This window comes from Anomaloglossus baeobatrachus, chromosome 1 (genome assembly GCF_048569485.1).
Source record: "Anomaloglossus baeobatrachus isolate aAnoBae1 chromosome 1, aAnoBae1.hap1, whole genome shotgun sequence".
Classification (NCBI taxonomy): domain Eukaryota; kingdom Metazoa; phylum Chordata; class Amphibia; order Anura; family Aromobatidae; genus Anomaloglossus; species Anomaloglossus baeobatrachus.
In genome coordinates this window covers 961,643,291-961,666,405 of record NC_134353.1, presented here as the reverse complement: position 1 = coordinate 961,666,405, position 23,115 = coordinate 961,643,291, and the positions used below count along the sequence as shown (strand labels likewise).

The window sequence follows — 23,115 nt, the reverse complement described above, 5'->3', positions numbered from 1 at the left end:
GGGTATATAGTGTACAGCTGGGTATATACTGTATACAGTGCTGGGTATATAGTGTACAGCTGGGTATATAGTGTACAGCTGGATATATACTGTATACAGTGCTGGGTATATAGTGTACAGCTGGGTATATACTGTATACAGTGCTGGGTATATAGTGTACAGCTGGGTATATACTGTATACAGTGCTGGGTATATAGTGTACAGCTGGGTATATACTGTATACAGTGCTGGGTATATAGTGTACAGCTGGGTATATAGTGTACAGCTGGATATATACTGTATACAGTGCTGGGTATATAGTGTACAGCTGGGTATATACTGTATACAGTGCTGGGTATATAGTGTACAGCTGGGTATATACTGTATACAGTGCTGGGTATATAGTGTACAGCTGGGTATATACTGTATACAGTGCTGGGTATATACTGTATACAGTGCTGGGTATATAGTGTATAGCTGGGTATATACTGTATACAGTGCTGGGTATATAGTGTACAGCTGGGTATATAGTGTACAGCTGGGTATATACTGTATAGTGGGGTATATAGTGTACAGCTGGGTATATACTGTACAGCTGGGTATATAGTGTACAGCTGGGTATATACTGTATACAGTGCTGGGTATATAGTGTACAGCTGGGTATATACTGTATAGTGGGGTATATAGTGTACAGCTGGGTATATACTGTACAGCTGGGTATATAGTGTACAGCTGGGTATATACTGTATACAGTGCTGGGTATATAGTGTACAGCTGGGTATATACTGTATAGTGGGGTATATAGTGTACAGCTGGGTATATACTGTACAGCTGGGTATATAGTGTACAGCTGGGTATATACTGTATACAGTGCTGGGTATATAGTGTACAGCTGGGTATATAGTGTACAGCTGGGTATATAGTGTACAGCTGGGTATATACTGTATACAGTGCTGGGTATATAGTGTACAGCTGGGTATATAGTGTACAGCTGGGTATATAGTGTACAGCTGGTATACACAGTCCTCCGTGCTCATGTGTGGGGTGTGATGCCGTTCGTCACCACGAGGTGTCACTGTGATCTGACAGTTTCCCGCCTGTCGCCACATTGCGCGCTCCTCTGTGATTGGCTGGATAAGCGGTTGGTGTTAGTCGCGCTCGCACGCTATTGGCTGTGTGTGTGGTGGGCGGGTCTGTGCGCTGTGTTGGTATCCGGGCCCCGGTGAGCCGTCTCCTAGTAACCCCCGCTCCTCCCGCCGTGTGCCATGTTGTGGGGGGTCTCCCGGGCCGTGAAGGCGGCAGTGGCCATCGCAGTGCTGGGCGTCCTGCTGCAGCTCGTCCGCGGCTGGCTCAGCTCCAAGTCCTACGTGTTCAGCCGGGAGGAGATCGCAGGCCTGGCCAAGGAGCACTCGGGTAACCGGCCCGTCACTGCGAGACCCCGGAGGACCGAGGGAAGGGGACGCGTGACTGAGGAGAAGAGAGGGGGGGACCCGTGACTGAGGAGAAGAGGGGGGGGGGACCCGTGACTGAGGAGAAGAGGGGGGGACCCGTGACTGAGGAGAAGAGAGGGGGGGACCCGTGACTGAGGAGAAGAGAGGGGGGGACCCGTGACCGAGGAGAAGAGGGGGGGGGGGACCCGTGACTGAGGAGAAGAGGGGGGGGACCCGTGACTGAGGAGAAGAGAGGGGGGGACCCGTGACTGAGGAGAAGAGAGGGGGGGGACCCGTGACTGAGGAGAAGAGGGGGGGACCCGTGACTGAGGAGAAGAGAGGGGGGGACCCGTGACTGAGGAGAAGAGAGGGGGGGACCCGTGACTGAGGAGAAGAGAGGGGGGGACCCGTGACCGAGGAGAAGAGGGGGGGGGGGACCCGTGACTGAGGAGAAGAGGGGGGGGACCGTGACCGAGGAGAAGAGGGGGGGGGGACCCGTGACTGAGGAGAAGAGAGGGGGGGACCCGTGACTGAGGAGAAGAGGGGGGGGACCCGTGACCGAGGAGAAGAGGGGGGGGACCCGTGACCGAGGAGAAGAGGGGGGGGACCCGTGACCGAGGAGAAGAGAGGGGGGACCCGTGACCGAGGAGAAGAGGGGGGGGACCCGTGACCGAGGAGAAGAGAGGGGGGGGACCGTGACCGAGGAGAAGAGGGGGGGGGGGGGGACCCGTGACTGAGGAGAAGAGAGGGGGGGGACCCGTGACTGAGGAGAAGAGAGGGGGGGGACCCGTGACTGAGGAGAAGAGGGGGGGACCCGTGACCGAGGAGAAGAGGGGGGGACCCGTGACCGAGGAGAAGAGAGGGGGGACCCGTGACCGAGGAGAGAGAGGGGGGGACCCGTGACCGAGGAGAAGAGAGGGGGGGGACCGTGACCGAGGAGAAGAGGGGGGGGACCCGTGACCGAGGAGAAGAGAGGGGGGGGACCGTGACCGAGGAGAAGAGGGGGGGGACCCGTGACCGAGGAGAAGAGGGGGGGGACCCGTGACCGAGGAGAAGAGGGGGGGGGACCCGTGACCGAGGAGAAGAGAGGGGGGACCCGTGACCGAGGAGAAGAGGGGGGGGACCCGTGACCGAGGAGAAGAGGGGGGGGACCCGTGACCGAGGAGAAGAGGGGGGGGACCCGTGACCGAGGAGAAGAGGGGGGGGACCCGTGACCGAGGAGAAGAGGGGGGGGACCCGTGACCGAGGAGAAGAGGGGGGGGACCCGTGACCGAGGAGAAGAGGGGGGGGGACCGTGACCGAGGAGAAGAGAGGGGGGGACCCGTGACCGAGGAGACGGGGGGGACCCGTGACCGAGGAGAAGAGGGGGGGGACCCGTGACCGAGGAGAAGAGAGGGGGGGACCCGTGACCGAGGAGAAGAGAGGGGGGGACCCGTGACCGAGGAGAAGAGGGGGGGGACCCGTGACCGAGGAGAAGAGAGGGGGGGACCCGTGACCGAGGAGAAGAGAGGGGGGGACCCGTGACCGAGGAGAAGAGAGGGGGGGACCCGTGACCGAGGAGAAGAGAGGGGGGGACCCGTGACCGAGGAGAAGAGAGGGGGGGACCCGTGACCGAGGAGAAGAGAGGGGGGGACCCGTGACCGAGGAGAAGAGAGGGGGGGACCCGTGACCGAGGAGAAGAGAGGGGGGGACCCGTGACCGAGGAGAAGAGAGGGGGGGACCCGTGACCGAGGAGAAGAGAGGGGGGGACCCGTGACCGAGGAGAAGAGAGGGGGGGACCCGTGACCGAGGAGAAGAGAGGGGGGGACCCGTGACCGAGGAGAAGAGAGGGGGGGACCCGTGACCGAGGAGAAGAGAGGGGGGGACCCGTGACCGAGGAGAAGAGAGGGGGGGACCCGTGACCGAGGAGAAGAGAGGGGGGGACCCGTGACCGAGGAGAAGAGAGGGGGGGACCCGTGACCGAGGAGAAGAGAGGGGGGGACCCGTGACCGAGGAGAAGAGGGGGGGACCCGTGACCGAGGAGAAGAGAGGGGACCCGTGACCGAGGAGAAGAGAGGGGGGGACCCGTGACCGAGGAGAAGAGGGGGGGGACCCGTGACCGAGAAGAGGGGGGGGGACCCGTGACCGAGGAGAAGAGAGGGGGGGACCCGTGACCGAGGAGAAGAGAGGGGGGACCCGTGACCGAGGAGAAGAGGGGGGGGGGACCCGTGACCGAGGAGAAGAGAGGGGGGGACCCGTGACCGAGGAGAAGAGAGGGGGGGACCCGTGACCGAGGAGAAGAGAGGGGGGGACCCGTGACCGAGGAGAAGAGAGGGGGGGACCCGTGACCGAGGAGAAGAGAGGGGGGGACCCGTGACCGAGGAGAAGAGAGGGGGGGACCCGTGACCGAGGAGAAGAGAGGGGGGGACCCGTGACCGAGGAGAAGAGAGGGGGGGACCCGTGACCGAGGAGAAGAGAGGGGGGGACCCGTGACCGAGGAGAAGAGAGGGGGGGACCCGTGACCGAGGAGAAGAGGGGGGGGGGACCCGTGACCGAGGAGAAGAGGGGGGGGGGACCCGTGACCGAGGAGAAGAGGGGGGGGACCCGTGACCGAGGAGAAGAGGGGGGGGGACCCGTGACCGAGGAGAAGAGGGGGGGGGGACCCGTGACCGAGGAGAAGAGAGGGGGGGACCCGTGACCGAGGAGAAGAGAGGGGGGGGACCCGTGACCGAGGAGAAGAGAGGGGGGGACCCGTGACCGAAGAGAAGAGAGGGGGGGGACCCGTGACCGAGGAGAAGAGAGGGGGAGGGGACCCGTGACCGAGGAGAAGAGAGGGGGAGGGGACCCGTGACTGTGGAGGAGGACCTGTGACTTTGGGGCGAGGGTGCTGTGACTTTGGGGCGAGGGTGCTGTGACTTTGGGGCGAGGGTGCTGTGACTTTGGGGCGAGGGTCCTGTGACTTTGGGGCGAGGGTGCTGTGACTTTGGGGCGAGGGTCCTGTGACTTTGGGGCGAGGGTGCTGTGACTTTGGGGCGAGGGTCCTGTGACTTTGGGGCGAGGGTCCTGTGACTTTGGGGTCACAGCCCGTGTGTACTCCCCGCAGGTCTTGATTATGAAGATGCCTTCTCTAAGATCATCATTGAGCTGCGGAAGAAGCACCCGGGGCACATCCTGCCGGACGAGGACCTGCAGTGGGTGTTTGTGAATGCGGGGGGCTGGATGGGGTCCATGTGCCTGCTGCACGCCTCGCTCACAGAGTATGTGCTGCTATTCGGGACAGCGGTGGACACCAGCGGCCACTCGGGTGAGTATGGGGGGATGTATGGGAGAGGGCACAGCCACCTGCTGCTCACAGGAGCCTTTGGGCTGTGATTTGGGGTGTGGTGCTGGATGTGAACTCTGCGGCGGTTACACGGGGGGGTCACTATATCCGGTGCCGGTTATGGTGCATCCAGTGCAGTGGTGTACGGGCCTCCATGTATGCCCAACAGTGGGGGAGGGGAGCCGGCGTTGTGTATATACTCAATAGTTGGGACCCCCATGTGTCTGCAGTGGTCCAAGTCCCATGCTGCAGCACTTACACCTACAGTGCTGGCCAAAAGTATTGGCACCCCTGCAATTCTGTCAGAGAATACTCCGTTTCTTCCTGAAAATGATTGCAATCACAAATTCTTTTGTATTATTATATTCATTTATTTTGCTTGCAATGAAAAAACACAAAAGAGAATGAAACAAAAATCAAATCATTGATCGTTTCACACAAAACTCCAAAACTGGGCCAGACAAAAGTATTGGCACCCTTAGCCTAATACTTGGTTGCACAACCTTTAGGCAAAATAACTGCGCACAACCGCTTCCGGTTCCATCAGTGAGTTTCTTACAATGCTCTGCTGGTTTTTAGACCATTCTTCTTTGGTAAACTGCTCCAGGTCCTGAGATTTGAAGGGGGCCTTCTCCAAACTGCCATTGTGAGATCTCTCCACAGGTCTTCTATGGGGTTCAGGTCTGGACTCATTGCTGGCCACTTTAGTAGTCTCCAGTGCTTTCTCTCAAACCATTTTCTAGTGCTTTTTGAAGTGTGTTTTGGGTCATTGTCCTGCTGGAAGACCCATGACCTCTGAGGGAGACCCAGCTTTCTCATACTGGGCCCTACATTATGCTGCAAAATGTGTTGGTAGTCTTCAGACTTCATAATGCCATGCACACGGTCAAGCAGTCCAGTGCCAGAGGCAGCAAAGCAACCCCAAAACATCAGGGAACCTCTGCCATGTTTGACTGTAGGGACCGTGTTCTTTTCTTTGACTGCTTCTTTTTTTTTCCTGTACAATCTATGTTGATGGCTTTTCCCAAAAAGCTCTATTTTGTCTCATGTGACCAGAGAACATTCTTCCAAAACGTTTTAGGCTTTCTCAGGTAAGTTTTGGCCAACTCCAGCCTGGCTTTTATATGTCTTGGGGTAAGAAGTGGGGTCTTCCTGGGTAGCCTACCATACAGTCCCTTTTCATTCAGACGCCGACGGATAGTACGGGTTGACACTGTTGTACCCTCGGACTGCAGGGCAGCTTGAACTTGTTTGGATGTTAGTCGAGGTTCTTTATCCACCATCTGCACAATCTTGGGCTGAAATCTCTCGTCACTTTTCCATTTCCTTCCACATCTCGGGAGGTTACAGCCACAGTGCCATGGGCTTTACACTTCTTGATGACACTGCGCACCGTAGACACAGGAACTTTCAGGTCTTTGGAGATGGACTTGTAGCCTTGAGATTGCTCATGCTTCCTCACAATTTGGATTCTCAAGTCCTCAGACAGTTCTTTGGTCTCTTTCTTTTCTCCATGCTCAATGTGGTGCACACAAGGACACAGGACAGAGGTTGCGTCAACTTTACTCCATGTCACCGGCTGCAAGTGTGATTTATTATTGCCAGCACCTGTTTGGTGCCACAGGTAAGTTACTGGCGCTGTTATTACACAAATTACAGAAGCATCACAGGATTATTCACACAGCGCCAATACTTTTGTCCTTCCCCTTTTTATGTTTGGTGTGGAATTATATCTAATTTGGCTTTATGACAAACTTTTATTTTTTTTTTTTCATTGAAGACAAATTAAATGAAGATAATATCAAAGAATTTGTGATTGCAATCATTTTCAGGAAGAAACTGAGCATTATCTGACAGAATTGCAGGGGTGCCAATACTTTTGGCCAGCACTGTAGAAAATGACTATTTTGACGCTTCTGGAGCCGTTGATCTTCAGTAAGACATGACGCCTCTGATATATCGGGACCTTTTCACCTGTTTTTATTTGCTTTTCTTTGTTTTAAGCTGTTCTTTTGGATGCGTGCGTTTATAATTGCAACTTTTTTATAGTCTGTTTTTAAAAAGTTGTAAAACTTGGCACAATTTGTGCTCCACTATTACCCTGGAGGGATGTTATACGCTTCTCAAAAACACAATTTTTTTGCTGATAGTTTTTCTGTCTTTTTGTGTGTGAATTTTTTTTATTTGCGGACAATTTAAGAAACTCGAATTGGGAGCAATAATCATCAGCAAATCCCACAAGACAAAGTGCAAATGATGATGTATAAGGTCCAAAGTCTCCTGCTGTGTGATCCTATAAGTGCAGACCCCATTGTGGCCTGATGAAACGTTACTAACCACTGCCCCCCTCATTATAGGACGCTACTGGGCAGAAATCTCTGATACCATACTGACAGGAACCTTCCGCCAGTGGAAAGAAGGGAGCACAAAAAGTGAGATCTTCTACCCAGGTAAGTGTACATTGAGTCCACCAGCAGAATAGTGAGTGCAGCTCTGGAGTATAATACAGGAGGTAACTCAGGATCAGTAATGTATGTACACAGTGACTGCACCAGCAGAATAGTGAGTGCAGCTCTGGAGTATAATACAGGAGGTAACTCAGTAATGTAATGTATGTACACAGTGACTGCACCAGCAGAATAGTGAGTGCAGCTCTGGAGTATAATACAGGAGGTAACTCAGGATCAGTAATGTAATGTATGTACACAGTGACTGCACCAGCAGAATAGTGAGTGCAGCTCTGGAGTATAATACAGGAGGTAACTCAGGATCAGTAATGTAATGTATGTACACAGTGACTGCACCAGCAGAATAGTGAGTGCAGCTCTGGAGTATAATACAGGAGGTAACTCAGGATCAGTAATGTATGTACACAGTGACTGCACCAGCAGAATAGTGAGTGCAGCTCTGGAGTATAATACAGGAGGTAACTCGGGATCAGTAATGTATGTACACAGTGACTGCACCAGCAGAATAGTGAGCGCAGCTCTGGGGTAAACTATAGGAGGTAATTCATGTACACAGTGACTGCACCAGCAGAATAGTGAGTGCAGCTCTGGGGTAAACTATAGGAGGTAATTCATGTACACAGTGACTGCACCAGCAGAATAGTGAGTGCAGCTCTGGGGTAAACTATAGGAGGTAATTCATGTACACAGTGACTGCACTTGCTGAAAAGGCATTTGATCGCATAAACTGGCAGTATTTGAGGGCGACTCTGTCCAAATTTGGCTTCGAGGACAGTTTTATCAATACGGTTATGGCACTATACTCTAAACTGTCTGTAAGAGTATATGCTAGTAACCAGTAATCTGCCCCCTTTGGTATCACCAGCGGTACCCGCCAAGGCCGTCCTCTCTCCCCTCTTCTGTTTGTCCTCGCAATTGAACCCCTAGCTGAGCTTATCAGAGCCAATGATAAAATCAATGGAATCCCTACTAAAACCAAACATCATAAAATTGGACTTTTTGCAGATGACATTATCCTCTCCTTTCAGACCCAGCTCCCTCTGTTCTAGAATTGATTAAGGCCCTAGATAATTTCACGAAAATCTCATATATTATAAGCTAAACGCCAAAAAATCCCAAATCCTCCATTTTCAGCTCGATGACCCCACTATTTAAGTCTATTGAAGACGTGCTCTGCCTTTTCATGGGAAGATCCGTCGATTACTTATTTAGGAATACAGATAGTAGATGTCAACACTGATCGACTAATGAATAGCATTACAATAGACTTTAAAACTTTCTTAAGATCAGAACTCTCATGGCTGGGGAGAATAGTTAAGGTGCTGTCACACATAACGAGATCGCTAGCGAGATTGCAGCTGAGTCACCGTTTCTGTGATGCAGTAGCGATCCCGTTAGCGATCTCGTTATGTGTGACAGCGATCAGGCCCCTGCTGTGAGGTCGCCGGTCGTTGCAGAATGGTCCAGGCCATTTTCTTCAAAGGCGATGTCCTGCTTGGGCAGGAGGCATCGCTGTGCTTGACACTGTGTATACAGGTCGCTACTGCCACCTGTATTGCTCCTGCATCGCTGGTAAGATCTGACTGTGTGACATCTCACCTGCGATCCCTATCAGGTCGCATCGTTTTCGGGATCGCTGGTAAGTCGTTGTGTGTGACTGGGCCTTTACTCTTAAAATGATGATCCTTCCCAAAATACTCTACTTATTTAGAGCCATCCCTCTCCATATCCCTATCAAGATCATAAACAAGCTACAAAAAACACACTTCATTTGGGGTGGTAAGCGGGCAAGGGTCTCCAAAACTATTCTAACCAGACATAAGGTGAGGGGTGGTATGGATGTTCCAAGTTTAATAGGATATTACAACGCTAATTTAATCAAACAAAGCCAACGTTGGGTGGGAGACTCACACATTTTCCCCGAGGGGATTTGGTATTATTTTTTTAACAATTATCGTCCCCTTAAACATCTTATTTTATCCCATCTTTTCAACCCTCACCCCCCGTTGAGGCCTCTATATAGGCATGGAAACACCTTGCTAACAAAACTCCTAAAATAAACAAATGTACCCAAATTAAGCACTGTACTCTCAACTTCCCAGCAATTCTCACAAACCAGAAGATGCCGACCTCATGGCACATCTCAAACCTAAACAAAATAAGCCACATTCATGACGGTTCGGAATTTATCTCTTCTGGATATCAAAAGTAAGCATAAGATACCCGACGCAGATTTTAAAACTCTTTTCTTCAGCGCTCTATTGGGAGACCCAGACGATTGGGTATAGCTACTGCCTCCGGAGGCCACACAAAGCACTACACTAAAAAGTGCTAGGCCCCTCCCCTTCTGGCTATACCCCCCCCCCCCGTGGTATCACGGGTTCTCCAGTTTTCAAGCTTTGTGCGAAGGAGGTCAGACATCCATGCATAGCTCCACAGATTTTAGTCAGCAGTAGCTGCTGACTATTTCGGATGGAAGAAAAGAGGGCCCATATAGGGCCCCCAGCATGCTCCCTTCTCACCCGTTGATGGTGTTGTAAGGTTGAGGTACCTATTGCTGGTACGGAGGCTGGAGCCCACATGCTGCTTTCCTTCCACATCCCCCTGAGGGGCTCTGAGGAAGTGGGATCCTGCCGGCCTCAAAGCTCTGACGCCGGGCTCCATCCACAGACCCATTTGAACCTGCTGGATACGGAGCTGGAGTACCGTTCAGGGACATGGCCCTGCACCATTACAGGTACTCTGTGTCCCCGGACACACAGACACAGCACACTCCAGACTTGCTGGGTGTGCTAGTGCGCCGGGGACAGTAAAGGGTTACAGTCACTGCAGCTTTGCTGAGTGACTTTGTGTATTGGGAACTACCGCGCCGGACGCTCCGGGAGCGGAGGCGCGGCTGGGACTTGTAGTTCGCCGGGGACTGGGCGCCGACCGCGCTTTTACGGCGGCGGCGCTTATAAATCCAGTCCCCGGCTTCTGCGGCCTAGTGCCGCTTCGTTCTCGCCCCCTCCCTGTCACTCAGGGAAGGGGACAGGCGCTGAGCAATCAGCAGCGCCGAGGGCTGGAGCCTTATTTACATGCTCCAGCCCTCTCACTGCACACTGTCGGACGCCGGATTCCCGCTCTGACTTGGGGCACGCCCACGGCCCGCCCCTCCTCACACGAGCTGGGGAAGACGCCGGCAGCCATTACCGCAGTCCGAGCTCGGACTTTCGGCAACCAGGCAGGACTATGGCGACCATACACCCGCTTATAGGCGGGCGGTAAGCGGCACACATAGTGCTGACCCCAATATATACTGCAGTGTGTACATGTGTATTTTAACTGCATAGGTCGCTATATGCCCGCTTGGAGAGCGACACATCAGCAGCAGGAAAGCAGGTGTGCTAAGGCACAGGCTTTCTAGGCTGCTTGTATTGCACGTACTGAAGTGTTCATTTGTGTTTATGCTTGTATGCTATACATTGCACTGTACAGTCGCTAGTCTTAGCTATATTCTCCTGGAATGGCTAGACTACAGCAGCAGAAAACCAAGGGTGCTGGGGCACAGGTTTTTTTCTATGCTGCTTGTATTGCATGGGCTGCAGTGTGCATTTGTACTTGTGCTTGTATGCTATACATTGCACCGTATGGTCACTCTTCTGGGCTATATTCCCCTAGATGACCAGTCTACAGCAGCAGAAGAGCAGAGGTGCCAGGGCACAGGCTTCTATGCTGCTTGGATTGCATGTACTGCAGTGTTCATTTGTACTTGTGCTTGTATGCTATGCATCGCACTGTATGGTCACTCTTCTGGGCTATATTCCCCTAGATGACTAGTCTACAGCAGCAGAAGAGCAGGGGTGCCAGGGCACAGGCTTCTATGCTGCTTGTATTGCTTGTGCTGCAGTGTTCATTTGTACTTTATGCTTGTATGCTATACATTGCACTGTATGGTCACTCTTCTGGGCTATATTCCCCTAGATGACTAGTCTACAGCAGCAGAAGAGCAGGGGTGCCAGGGCATAGGCTTCTATGCTGCTTGTATTGCTTGTGCTGCAGTGTTCATTTGTACTTTATGCTTGTATGCTATACATTGCACTGTACGGTCACCATTCTTGGCTATATACTTCTAGATAGCTAGTCGGCAGCGGCAAAAAAGCAACACAGATTTTCAGTGCTGTTTTTACTACATGGGATGCTATTCATGACACCGTCCCATTGTGGGCATGCTCCCCTGTAGCACTTCGTCTGCCGGGGTCTCTAGCGCTTCGTCTGCCGGGGTCTCTACTAGTCGTGGCCAAAGAAACCACCTGTCATCCCTGTCCAAGGACAGGGACGGAGTTGCAGTTTCGACAGATATATTGTCATAAGATAGAGACTTGCAGTCCAGACAGGCCATGGGCAATCTTCCTGACCAACCTCATTTGGAACGGGGGGGTCCCAGGAGGACTCTCTGTATGATAAGGCAGCTCTCCAGGACTTTGATCCTGACATCGCTCTCAATCCGGATACACCAGATGGTAACGCCATACGGAATGATCCTATAGCGTCCATCAATGGAAGGTTGGATCTTTCTCCCTCAGCTCCCCCAGCGGAGGAGTCAGCTTCACAGCAGGAGAAGTCCCTTTTCAGTATCTCAAACGGATATGGAGTATTTTTCTGGCCACGCTGACTTCAGAGAAGCAGTCCAGAAACACCACGCTTACCAGATAAGCGTTTTCTCCAAACGTTTTTTAAAGATACACGTTATCCCTTTTCCCCTGACGTGGTCAAGCGCTGGACCCAGGGTCCAAAGGTGGATTCTCCAAGCTCCAGGCTTGCGTCTAGAGACATAGTTGCACTGGAGATGGGGCTTCACTTAAAGTTGCCATTCACAGACAGATGGACTCTGGTTGAAATCTGTCTAGGAGGCTATCGGCGTGTCGGTTGCTCCGGCATTCACAGCCGTATAGGCAACCTAACCTGTTCAGCTGTTCTTGCGCAGCTGGCCTTGAGCACATGTACATCTGTACCGCAGAGGCGTCCGTAACCCCGCAATGTTTGCACTGCGACTTACCCTATTAAAGCTGTCCTAAAAGTACAGTCGAGGTTTCGGTCCTTCCCAAGCTTGGGCAGGTCCCAATTGTCCTTGTGCAAAAGGGCTACAAAACCTCAGACGGGCTCAGATTCCGGCCGGGCTCAATCACGCCCAAGGAAGGCAGCCGGAGGAACCGCTACCAAGGCGGTCTCCTCAGGACTCTCAGCTCTCTCTCTCTCTCCGCATCCGCGGTTGATGGCAGACTCCCCCGCCTTTGGCGACATTTAGCTGCCACAGGTCACAGACCGGTGGGTGACGGACATTGTGCTCACGTGCACAGGACAGTGTTCTGTTCTCGTCCTCCGTCTCCATTCTTCAGAACGGCCCCACCTCCCCACCGAGCAGATGCCCTGCTGCAGGCGGTGGACGCTCTAAGAGCAGAAGGAGTGGTGATCCCTGTCCCCCCTCAGGAACGAGGGCGAGGGTTTGTACTCCAATCTCTTTGTGGCTCCAAAACAGGACGGCTCCTTCCGTCCTGTTCTGGACCTAAAACTGCTCAACAATCATGTGCACGCCAGGCGGTTCCGGATGGAATCCCTCCGATCCGTCATTACCTCAATGTCTCGAGGAGACTTCCTTGCCTCAACAGACATCAAAGATGCCTATCTCCACGTGCCAATTGCTACGGAGCACCAACGTTTTCTACGTTTTGTGATAGGAGACGACCATCTTCAGTTCGTAGCTCTGCCATTCGGTCTGGCGACAGCCCCACGGGTGTTCACCAAGGTCATGGCAGCAGTGGTAGCAGTCTTGCACTCTCAGGGACACTCGGTGATCCCTTACTTGGACGATCTACTCGTCAAAGCACCCTCCCTCGAGGCATGCCAACGCAGCCTGAATGTTACGCTGGAGACTCTCCAGACTTTCGGGTGGATCATCAATTTGGCAAGGTCAAATCTGTCACCGACTCAATCACTAACGTATCTCGGCATGGAGTTTCACACTCTATCAGCGATAGTGAAGCTTCCGCTGAACAAGCAGCGTTCACTGCAGACAGAGGTGCAGTCTCTCCTTCAAGGCCAGTCGCACCCCTTAAGGCGCCTCATGCACTTCCTAGGGAAGATGGTGGCAGCCATGGAGGCAGTTCCCTTTGCGCAGTTTCATCTGCGCCAACTTCAATGGGACATTCTCTGCCAATGGGACGGGCAGTCAACCTCCCTGGACAGGAAAGTCTCCTTTTCCCAGACGGCCAAGGACTCTCTGCAATGGTGGCGTATTTCCACCGCATTGTCACAGTGAAGATCCTTCCTACCCCCATCCTGGGCAGTAGTCACGACAGATACGAGTCTGTCAGGGTGGGGAGCAGTTTGTCTCCGCCACAGGGCTCAGGGGACGTGGACTCAGCAGGAGTCCACCCTTCAGATCAATGTTCTGGAAATCAGGGCAGGGTATCTTGCCCTACTAGCTTTCCAGCAGTGGCTAGAAAGAGAGCAGATCCGAATCCAGTCGGACAACTCCACAGTGGTGGCATACATCAACCACCAAGGAGAGACGCGCAGTCGGCAAGCCTTCCAGGAAGTCCGGCGAATCCTCATGTGGGCGGAGGACACAGCATCCACCATATCCGCAGTTCACATCCCGGGCGTAGAAAACTGGGAAGCAGACTTCCTCAGTCGCCAGGGTATGGACGCAGGGGAATGGTCCCTTCACCCGGACGTGTTTCAGGAAATCTGTCGCCGCTGGGGGGTGCCGGACGTCGACCTAATGGCGTCTCTGCACAACAACAAGGTCCCGGCATTTATGGCACGATCGCGCGATCACAGAGCTCTGGCGGCAGACGCCTTAGTGCAAGATTGGGCGCAGTTCCGGCTCCCATATGTGTTTCCACCTCTGGCAATCTTGCCCAGAGTACTGCGCAAAAATCAGATCCGATTGCAGCCGCGTCATACTCGTCGCCCCAGACTGGCCGAGGAGATCGTGGTACCCGGATCTGTGGCATCTCACGGTCGGCCGACCGTGGTCACTACCAGGCCGGCCAGACTTACTGTCCCAAGGGCCGTTTTTCCAGCGGAATTCTGCGGCCCTGAACCTGACTGTGTGGCCATTGAGTCCTGGATCCTAGCGTCTTCAGGATTATCCCAAGGGGTCGTTGCCACCATGAAACAGGCTAGGAAGTCCACTTCTGCTAAGATCTACCACAGAACGTGGAAGATTTTCTTAACCTGGTGCTCGGCTCAGGGAGGGTCTCCCTGGCCATTTGCATTGCCTACTTTTCTTTCCTTCCTGCAATCGGGGTTAGAAAAGGGCTTGTCGCTCGGCTCCCTTAAGGGGCAAGTCTCGGCACTATCCGTGTTTTTTTTTTTTCAGAAGCGTCTAGCACGTCTTTCTAAGGTGCGCACGTTCCTACAGGGGGTCTGTCATATCGTACCCCCGTACAAGCGGCTGTTAGATCCATGGGATCTCAACAGGGTACTAGTTGCTCTCCAGAAGCCGCCTTTCGAGCCTCTGAAGGAAGTTTCATTTTCTCGCCTGTCACAGAAGGTGGCGTTTCTCGTTGCGATCACATCGCTTCGGCGAGTGTCTGAGCTAGCAGCTCTGTCATCCAAGGCTTCCTTCCTGGTGTTCCACCAGGACAAGGTAGTGCTGCGCCCCATTCCGGAGTTTCTCCCTAAGGTCGTATCCTCATTTCATCTTAATCAGGATATATCCTTGCCTTCCTTTTGTCCTCATCCGGTTCACCGGTATGGAAAGGACTTACGTTTGTTAGATCTGGTGAGAGCACTCAGAATCTACATTTCCCGCACGGCGCCCATGCGCCGTTCCGATGCATTTTTTTTGTCTTTGTCGCTGGTCCGCGCAAGGGGTTGCAGGTTTCTAAAGCCACCCTGGCTCGATGGATCAAAGAACCAATTCTAGAGGCCTACCGTTCTGCGGGGCTTCCGGTTCCTTCAGGGCTAAAAGCCCACTCACCCAGAGCCGTGGGTGCGTCCTGGGCATTACGACACCAGGCTTCGGCTCAACAAGTGTGCCAGGCAGCTACCTGGTCCAGTCTGCACACTTTCACCATACATTATCAGGTGCATACCTACGCTTCGGCGGATGCCGGCTTAGGTAGAAGAGTCCTGCAGGCGGCAGTGACACCCCCGTAGGGGAGGGCTGTTTTGCAGCTCTAACATGCGGTATATCTTTACCCACCCAGGGACAGCTTTTGGACGTCCCAATCGTCTGGGTCTCCCAATAGAGCGCTGAAGAAGAAGGGAATTTTGTTACTTACCGTAAATTCCTTTTCTTCTAGCTCTTATTGGGAGACCCAGCACCCGCCCTGTTGTCCTTCGGGATTTTTTTGTTGTTTGCGGGTACACATGTTGTTCATGTTGAACGGTTTTTCAGTTCTCCGATGTTACTCGGAGTTAATTTGTTTAAACCAGTTATTGGCTTCCTCCTTCTTGCTTTGGCACTAAAACTGGAGAACCCGTGATACCACGGGGGGGGTATAGCCAGAAGGGGAGGGGCCTAGCACTTTTTAGTGTAGTGCTTTGTGTGGCCTCCGGAGGCAGTAGCTATACCCAATCGTCTGGGTCTCCCAATAAGAGCTAGAAGAAAAGGAATTTACGGTAAGTAACAAAATTCCCTTCATTTCCATCAGAGAATCCCTACATAAAATCCTTAATAATAATAATCCCCTCCCAGAGATCATTGATACAGGTATATTATATCTTTGTACCGTGTTAGCTGGTAGAGATAAAAAAAAAAAAAAAAAAAGGTTTGTGTAAAAGACCTGAAGTCGTCAGTGGTTGATGCCTTTTAATGGTAACTGAAGAGATGGTGATAATCGCGGCTCCAGACTGCTCAGGTCTCTTCATCAGGCTCAATATAACACAATCTGAAGAGTCACATTTAGTGGAACCTCGCTTAACGAGTAACCCCGATAGCGAGTATTTCACCTAACGAGCAAAGCTTGCTGTAAATTTGTAACTCTGTTTACGAGAAAGCTTTGTTGAACGAGCAAAATCCTCACCGCACACACTTCCAATTCCGTACATCCACCGCGCTCTAACACGCACTTGCAGTCCACACAAACACACGCATGCACACACACAGTATTATGCTCACTTTACCTTCTGTTCCATCGCCGGCCTCATGGTTCTTGTAGTTCGCCGGTACATTGCGACAAGGGAGAAATCCTCACGGCAAACTACAAGAACCATGAGGACGGTGATGGAAACAGAAGGTAAGGTGAGCATAATATGTGTACCTTCCGTTTCATCGCCGGCCTCCTGGGTCTTGTAGTTCGCCGGTATAGGATGTGTATCTGCATTTGGCAAGCATCGCGACGAGGCAGGAACTTCCTCTGTCAGCCGCTACTCAAAGGCAGCGCGCTGGCCAATCAGAGGCAAGCAGATCCTGCCTTTAACGTCAGCGCTCTGGCAGCGGAAGCTCCTCCCTTGTCGTGATGGGAACCGGATACACATCCTGTACCAGCGAACAGCAAGTCCCAGGAGACCGGTGATGGAAGGTAAGGTGAGCATATGTGTGTGTGCATGTATGGAATGACACAATAGGGGACCAGGATGGGACATTGAACAAGTTGTGGAACGAATCGTCTGCATTGCAATGATTTCCTATGGGAAATCTTGCTCTGCTGAACGAGTAACTTGGTTTACAAGCACAGTCCCAGAACAGATTGTTCTCGTAAACCAAGGTTCCACTGTATTTGGAGATAATTGATACATTATTCTGCAACCCAAATAGTTCGCCTATTTGGAAAAGCAAAAAAAAATATCGACATTTAATAGAAGATCTAAATTTTGAGACAGTGAAATACACGCTGTATCAGGAAAAGGACCGAAAACAATGCTTTTCTGAAGGGAATTGGCACATCGGTTTAAAAGCAACAAATTCCTGAACTCTTTGCTCCTCTCTTTTGGAATCCCGCTACAAACCTCTCCCCCGATGGTGTTTTACTCCACTCAGGCTCCACCAAATTAATAAAAACATAAAAGCAAAAGAACTTATTAGATGTTCCCCCTTTCCCAGTTTCCCCAATAAAAGTCACTACTCTCCTTAACCCCATACTCCTCTTCCTATCCTTAATCCCTTTCCCATTTTTATTGTACTTAAATGGGAAGATTATAAAACATGAGAATGATTAATGCAATGATATTACATCTCCTTCAGATTTGTACTTCCCCACAAATTTTCAAAATAAAAAATATTTTAAACAGTGACTGAACTAGCAGAATAGTGAGTGCAGCTCTGGAGTATAATACAGGATATAACTCAGGATCAGTAATGTAATGTACGCAGTGACTGCACCAGCAGAATAGTGAGTGCAGCTCTATAGTATAATACAGGAGGTAACTCAGGATCAGTAATGTAATGTACGCAGTGACTGCTCCAGCAGAATAGTGAGTGCAGCTCTGGAGTATATTACAGGATATAACTCAGGATCAGTAATGTAATGTATGTACACAGTGACTGCACCAGCAGAATAGTGAGTGCAGCTCTGGAGTATAATACAGGAGGTAACTCAGGATCAGTAATGTAATGTACGCAGTGACTGCTCCAGCAGAACAGTGAGTGCAGCTCTGGAGTATAGTACAGGAGGTAACTCAGGATCAGTAATGTATCTACACAGTGACTGCTCCAGCAGAATAATGAGTGCAGCTCTGGAGTATAATACAGGAGGTAACTCAGGATCAGTAATGTAATGTATGTACACAGTGACTGCACCAGCAGAACAGTGAGTGCAGCTCTGGAGTGTAATACAGGAGGTAACTCAGGATCTGTAATGTAATGTACGCAGTGACTGCTCCAGCAGAATAGTGAGCGCAGCTCTGGAGTATAATACAGGAGGTAACTCAGGGTCAGTAATGTAATGTACGCAGTGACTGCACCAGCAGAATAGTGAGTGCAGCTCTGGAGTATAATACAGGAGGTAACTCAGGGTCAGTAATGTAATGTAATGTACGCAGTGACTGCTCCAGCAGAATAGTGAGTGCAGCTCTATAGTATAATACAGGAGGTAACTCAGGATCAGTAATGTAATGTACGCAGTGACTGCTCCAGCAGAATAGTGAGTGCAGCTCTGGAGTATATTACAGGATATAACTCAGGATCAGTAATGTAATGTATGTACACAGTGACTGCACCAGCAGAACAGTGAGTGCAGCTCTGGAGTGTAATACAGGAGGTAACTCAGGATCTGTAATGTAATGTACGCAGTGACTGCTCCAGCAGAATAGTGAGCGCAGCTCTGGAGTATAATACAGGAGGTAACTCAGGATCAGTAATGTAATGTACGCAGTGACTGCTCCAGCAGAATAGTGAGCGCAGCTCTGGAGTATAATACAGGAGGTAACTCAGGATCAGTAATGTAATATGTGTACGCAGTGACTGCACCAGCAGAATAGTGAGTGCAGCTCTGGAGGATAATACAGGAGGTAACTCTCGGTCAGTGCTGAGTTTCTGCTTATGTCTGTGGGGAGTAGTTGAGTCACGTGTAGAGGATGTGCCTGTTAGTTCAGCCCTATATTCTCAGATGCTGGATTATTGGCCCCCGTTGTCTATAGACATGGGCTTGACTTGCCATGCTTTCTCTTTGTGCAGGAGATACCATTGTGCATGGAGTGGGGGAGGCCACGTCCGTTCAGTGGAGCGCTGGGACCTGGATGGTGGAGTATGGCCGTGGGTTTATTCCTTCAACCCTGGGCTTTGCTCTGGCTGACACATTTTTTAGCACCCAGGACTTCTTCACCCTCTTCTATACCGTAAGAGTGTATACCAAAGGATTACTACTGGAAGCAAACACCTACCTGTCTGACCTGGGGGTCTTCTAACGGCGCCACCTCCTGGAGACCCACGTATTGGAGCCCCCCGCTGTGGTCACATGGGTGGACGGTGTGGGCCGGGCCCGTCAGTGGCCCCGCAGTGACCTGGCATTGGGCTCCCGTCATCTGTGAATGTTCTGCCTCTGGTGAATCGCGTCTAATCCTCTCTAATTCCCAACCATTTTAATTATTATTCTATGAACCAAAGGCTGGTTGTCTGCGGAGAACGGGAGGGAAAACGGCCAATCTCCGCTCCCATCACTACATTTTTATCATCGCCTCTTTGTTTTTTTTATAATGCAAATTATAAATTATTGCTGAAAGATTATTTTTAATAAAACCATAAAGATCTGCAATATTTCTTTATAGCGGAGCCCCTTTGATTTCTTATGAGTAATGGTAACGCTGCTCGATTATTGTGCTGCTGCTGTGTCTACCGCTGTCCACCAGGTGGTGGTATACAGCGCGCTTCTGTGGTGCGGCGTGGAGCTGTGGAGTAGCACTTAGTCAACTCTGAATGTAGACTTCAATGTCAGCAATACTGAAAACGAGTGTCCAGCCCTGTCTCAGTGGTACTGTGCTGACTGCCCTCCTCCTGACACTGAACAAGGAGTATTGTACTGTGCTGACTGCCCTCCTCCTGACACTGAACAAGCAGTATTGTACTGTGCTGACTGCCCTCCTCCTGACACTGAACAAGCAGTATTGTACTGTGCTGACTGCCCTCCTCCTGACACTGAACAAGCAGTATTGTACTGTGCTGACTGCCCTCCTCCTGACACTGAACAAGGAGTATTGTACTGTGCTGACTGCCCTCCTCCTGACACTGAACAAGCAGTATTGTACTGTGCTGACTGCCCTCCTCCTGACACTGAACAAGCAGTATTGTACTGTGCTGACTGCCCTCCTCCTGACACTGAACAAGCAGTATTGTACTGTGCTGACTGCCCTCCTCCTGACCCTGAACAAGGAGTATTGTACTGTACTGACTGCCCTCCTCCTGACCCTGAACAAGGAGTATTGTACTGTACTGACTGCCGTCCTCCAGACACTGAACAAGGAGTATTGTACTGTACTGACTGCCGTCCTCCTGACACGGGCTGAGGAGTATTGTACTGTGCTGACTGCCGTCCTCCTGACACTGAACAAGCAGTATTGTACTGTGCTGACTGCCCTCCTCCTGACACTGAACAAGCAGTATTGTACTGTGCTGACTGCCCTCCTCCTGACACTGAACAAGCAGTATTGTACTGTGCTGACTGCCCTCCTCCTGACACTGAACAAGCAGTATTGTACTGTGCTGACTGCCCTCCTCCTGACCCTGAACAAGGAGTATTGTACTGTACTGACTGCCCTCCTCCTGACCCTGAACAAGGAGTATTGTACTGTGCTGACTGCCCTCCTCCTGACACTGAACAAGGATTATTGTACTGTACTGACTGCCGTCCTCCTGACACGGGCTGAGGAGTATTGTACTGTGCTGACTGCCGTCCTCCTGACACTGAACAAGCAGTATTGTACTGTGCTGACTGCCCTCCTCCTGACACTGAACAAGGAGTATTGTACTGTACTGACTGCCGTCCTCCTGACACGGGCTGAGGAGTATTGTACTGTGCTGACTGCCGTCCTCCTGACACTGAACAAGCAGTATTGTACTGTGCTGACTGCCCTCCTCCTGACACTGAACAAGCAGTATTGTACTGTGCTGACTGCCCTCCTCCTGACACTGAACAAGCAGTATTGTACTGTGCTGACTGCCGTCCTCCTGACACTGAACAAGGAGTATTGTACTGTGCTGACTGCCCTCCTCCTGACACTGAACAAGCAGTATTGTACTGTGCTGACTGCCCTCCTCCTGACACTGAACAAGCAGTATTGTACTGTGCTGACTGCCCTCCTCCTGACACTGAACAAGCAGTATTGTACTGTGCTGACTGCCCTCCTCCTGACCCTGAACAAGGAGTATTGTACTGTACTGACTGCCCTCCTCCTGACCCTGAACAAGGAGTATTGTACTGTGCTGACTGCCCTCCTCCTGACACTGAACAAGGATTATTGTACTGTGCTGACTGCCGTCCTCCTGACACTGAACAAGCAGTATTGTACTGTGCTGACTGCCCTCCTCCTGACACTGAACAAGGAGTATTGTACTTTGCTGACTGCCCTCCTCCTGACACTGAACAAGGAGTATTGTACTGTACTGACTGCCGTCCTCCTGACACGGGCTGAGGAGTATTGTACTGTGCTCACTGCCGTCCTCCTGACACTGAACAAGGAGTATTGTACTGTGCTGTCTGCTGTCCTCCTGACACTGAACAAGCAGTATTGTACTGTGCTGACTGCCCTCCTCCTGACACTGAACAAGCAGTATTGTACTGTGCTGACTGCCGTCCTCCTGACACTGAACAAGCAGTATTGTACTGTGCTGACTGCCCTCCTCCTGACACTGAACAAGCAGTATTGTACTGTGCTGACTGCCGTCCTCCTGACACTGAACAAGCAGTATTGTACTGTGCTGACTGCCCTCCTCCTGACACTGAACAAGCAGTATTGTACTGTGCTGACTGCCCTCCTCCTGACACTGAACAAGGAGTATTGTACTTTGCTGACTGCCCTCCTCCTGACACTGACCAAGGAGTATTGTACTGTGCTGACTGCCCTCCTCCTGACACTGAACAAGGAGTATTGTACTTTGCTGACTGCCCTCCTCCTGACACTGAACAAGGAGTATTGTACTTTGCTGACTGCCCTCCTCCTGACACTGAACAAGGAGTATTGTACTGTGCTGACTGCCCTCCTCCTGACACTGAACAAGGAGTATTGTACTGTACTGACTGCCGTCCTCCTGACATTGAACAAGCAGTATTGTACTGTGCTGACTGCTGTCCCCCTAACACTGAACAAGGAGTATTGTACTGTGCTGACTGCCGTCCTCCTGACACTGAACAAGCAGTATTGTACTGTGCTGACTGCTGTCCCCCTGACACTGAACAAGGAGTATTGTACTGTGCTGACTGCCGTCCTCCTGACACGGGCTGAGGAGTATTGTACTGTGCTGACTGCCGTCCTCCTGACACGGGCTGAGGAGTATTGTACTGTGCTCACTGCCGTCCTCCTGACACTGACCAAGGAGTATTGTACTGTGCTGACTGCCGTCTTCCTGACACTGAACAAGGAGTATTGTACTGTGCTGTCTGCTGTCCTCCTGACACGGGCTGAGGAGTATTGTACTGTGCTGTCTGCTGTCCTCCTGACACTGAACAAGCAGTATTATACTGTACTGACTGCCGTCTTCCAGACACTGAACAAGGATTATTGTACTGTGCTGACTGCCGTCCCTCCTGACACTGAACAAGGATTATTGTACTGTGCTGACTGCCGTCCCTCCTGATACTGAACAAGGAGTATTGTACTGTGCTGACTGCTGTCCTCCTGACACTGACCAAGGAGTATTGTACTGTGCTGACTGCCCTCCTCCTGACACGGGCTGAGGAGTATTGTACTGTGCTGACTGCCGTCCTCCTGACACTGAACAAGGAGTATTGTACTGTGCTGACTGCTGTTCTCCTGACACTGACCAAGGAGTATTGTACTGTGCTGACTGCCGTCCTCCTGACACGGGCTGAGGAGTATTGTACTGTGCTGACTGCCGTCCTCCTGACACTGAACAAGCAGTATTATACTGTGCTGACTGCCGTCCTCCTGACACTGACCAAGGAGTATTGTACTGTGCTGACTGCCGTCCTCCTGACACGGGCTGAGCAGTATTGTACTGTGCTGACTGCTGTCCTCCTGACACTGACCAAGGAGTATTGTACTGTGCTGACTGCCGTCCTCCTGACACGGGCTGAGGAGTATTGTACTGTGCTGACTGCCGTCCTCCTGACACTGAACAAGGAGTATTGTACTGTGCTGACTGCTGTCCTCCTGACACTGACCAAGGAGTATTGTACTGTGCTGACTGCCGTCCTCCTGACACAGGCTGAGGAGTATTGTACTGTGCTGACTGCCCTCCTCCTGACACGGGCTGGGGAGTATTGTACTGTACTGACTGCCGTCCTCCTGACACAGGCTGAGGAGTATTGTACTGTGCTGACTGCAGTCCTCC

At 51.7% G+C, this 23,115-nt stretch overlaps 1 protein-coding gene across 2 annotated transcripts; it reads left to right on the top strand.

Annotated features, from left to right (window-relative positions):
• The first annotated feature begins 1,163 nt into the window (after window positions 1-1,163).
• Window positions 1,164-19,365, top strand: SIGMAR1 (sigma non-opioid intracellular receptor 1). 2 transcript variants are annotated; one of them, XM_075343935.1, is made up of 4 exons: window positions 1,164-1,392; window positions 4,492-4,692; window positions 7,068-7,160; window positions 18,787-19,365. In XM_075343935.1, exons 1-4 carry the CDS (start codon window positions 1,245-1,247, stop codon window positions 19,014-19,016), a joined length of 672 nt encoding a protein of 223 aa, XP_075200050.1. In that variant the 5' UTR covers window positions 1,164-1,244; the 3' UTR covers window positions 19,017-19,365. The 2 variants fall into 2 exon arrangements, with proteins under 2 accessions (XP_075200050.1, XP_075200058.1); XM_075343943.1 differs by lacking the exon at window positions 1,164-1,392 and having other exon boundaries at window positions 4,499-4,645.
• The last annotated feature ends 3,750 nt before the right edge of the window (window positions 19,366-23,115 follow it).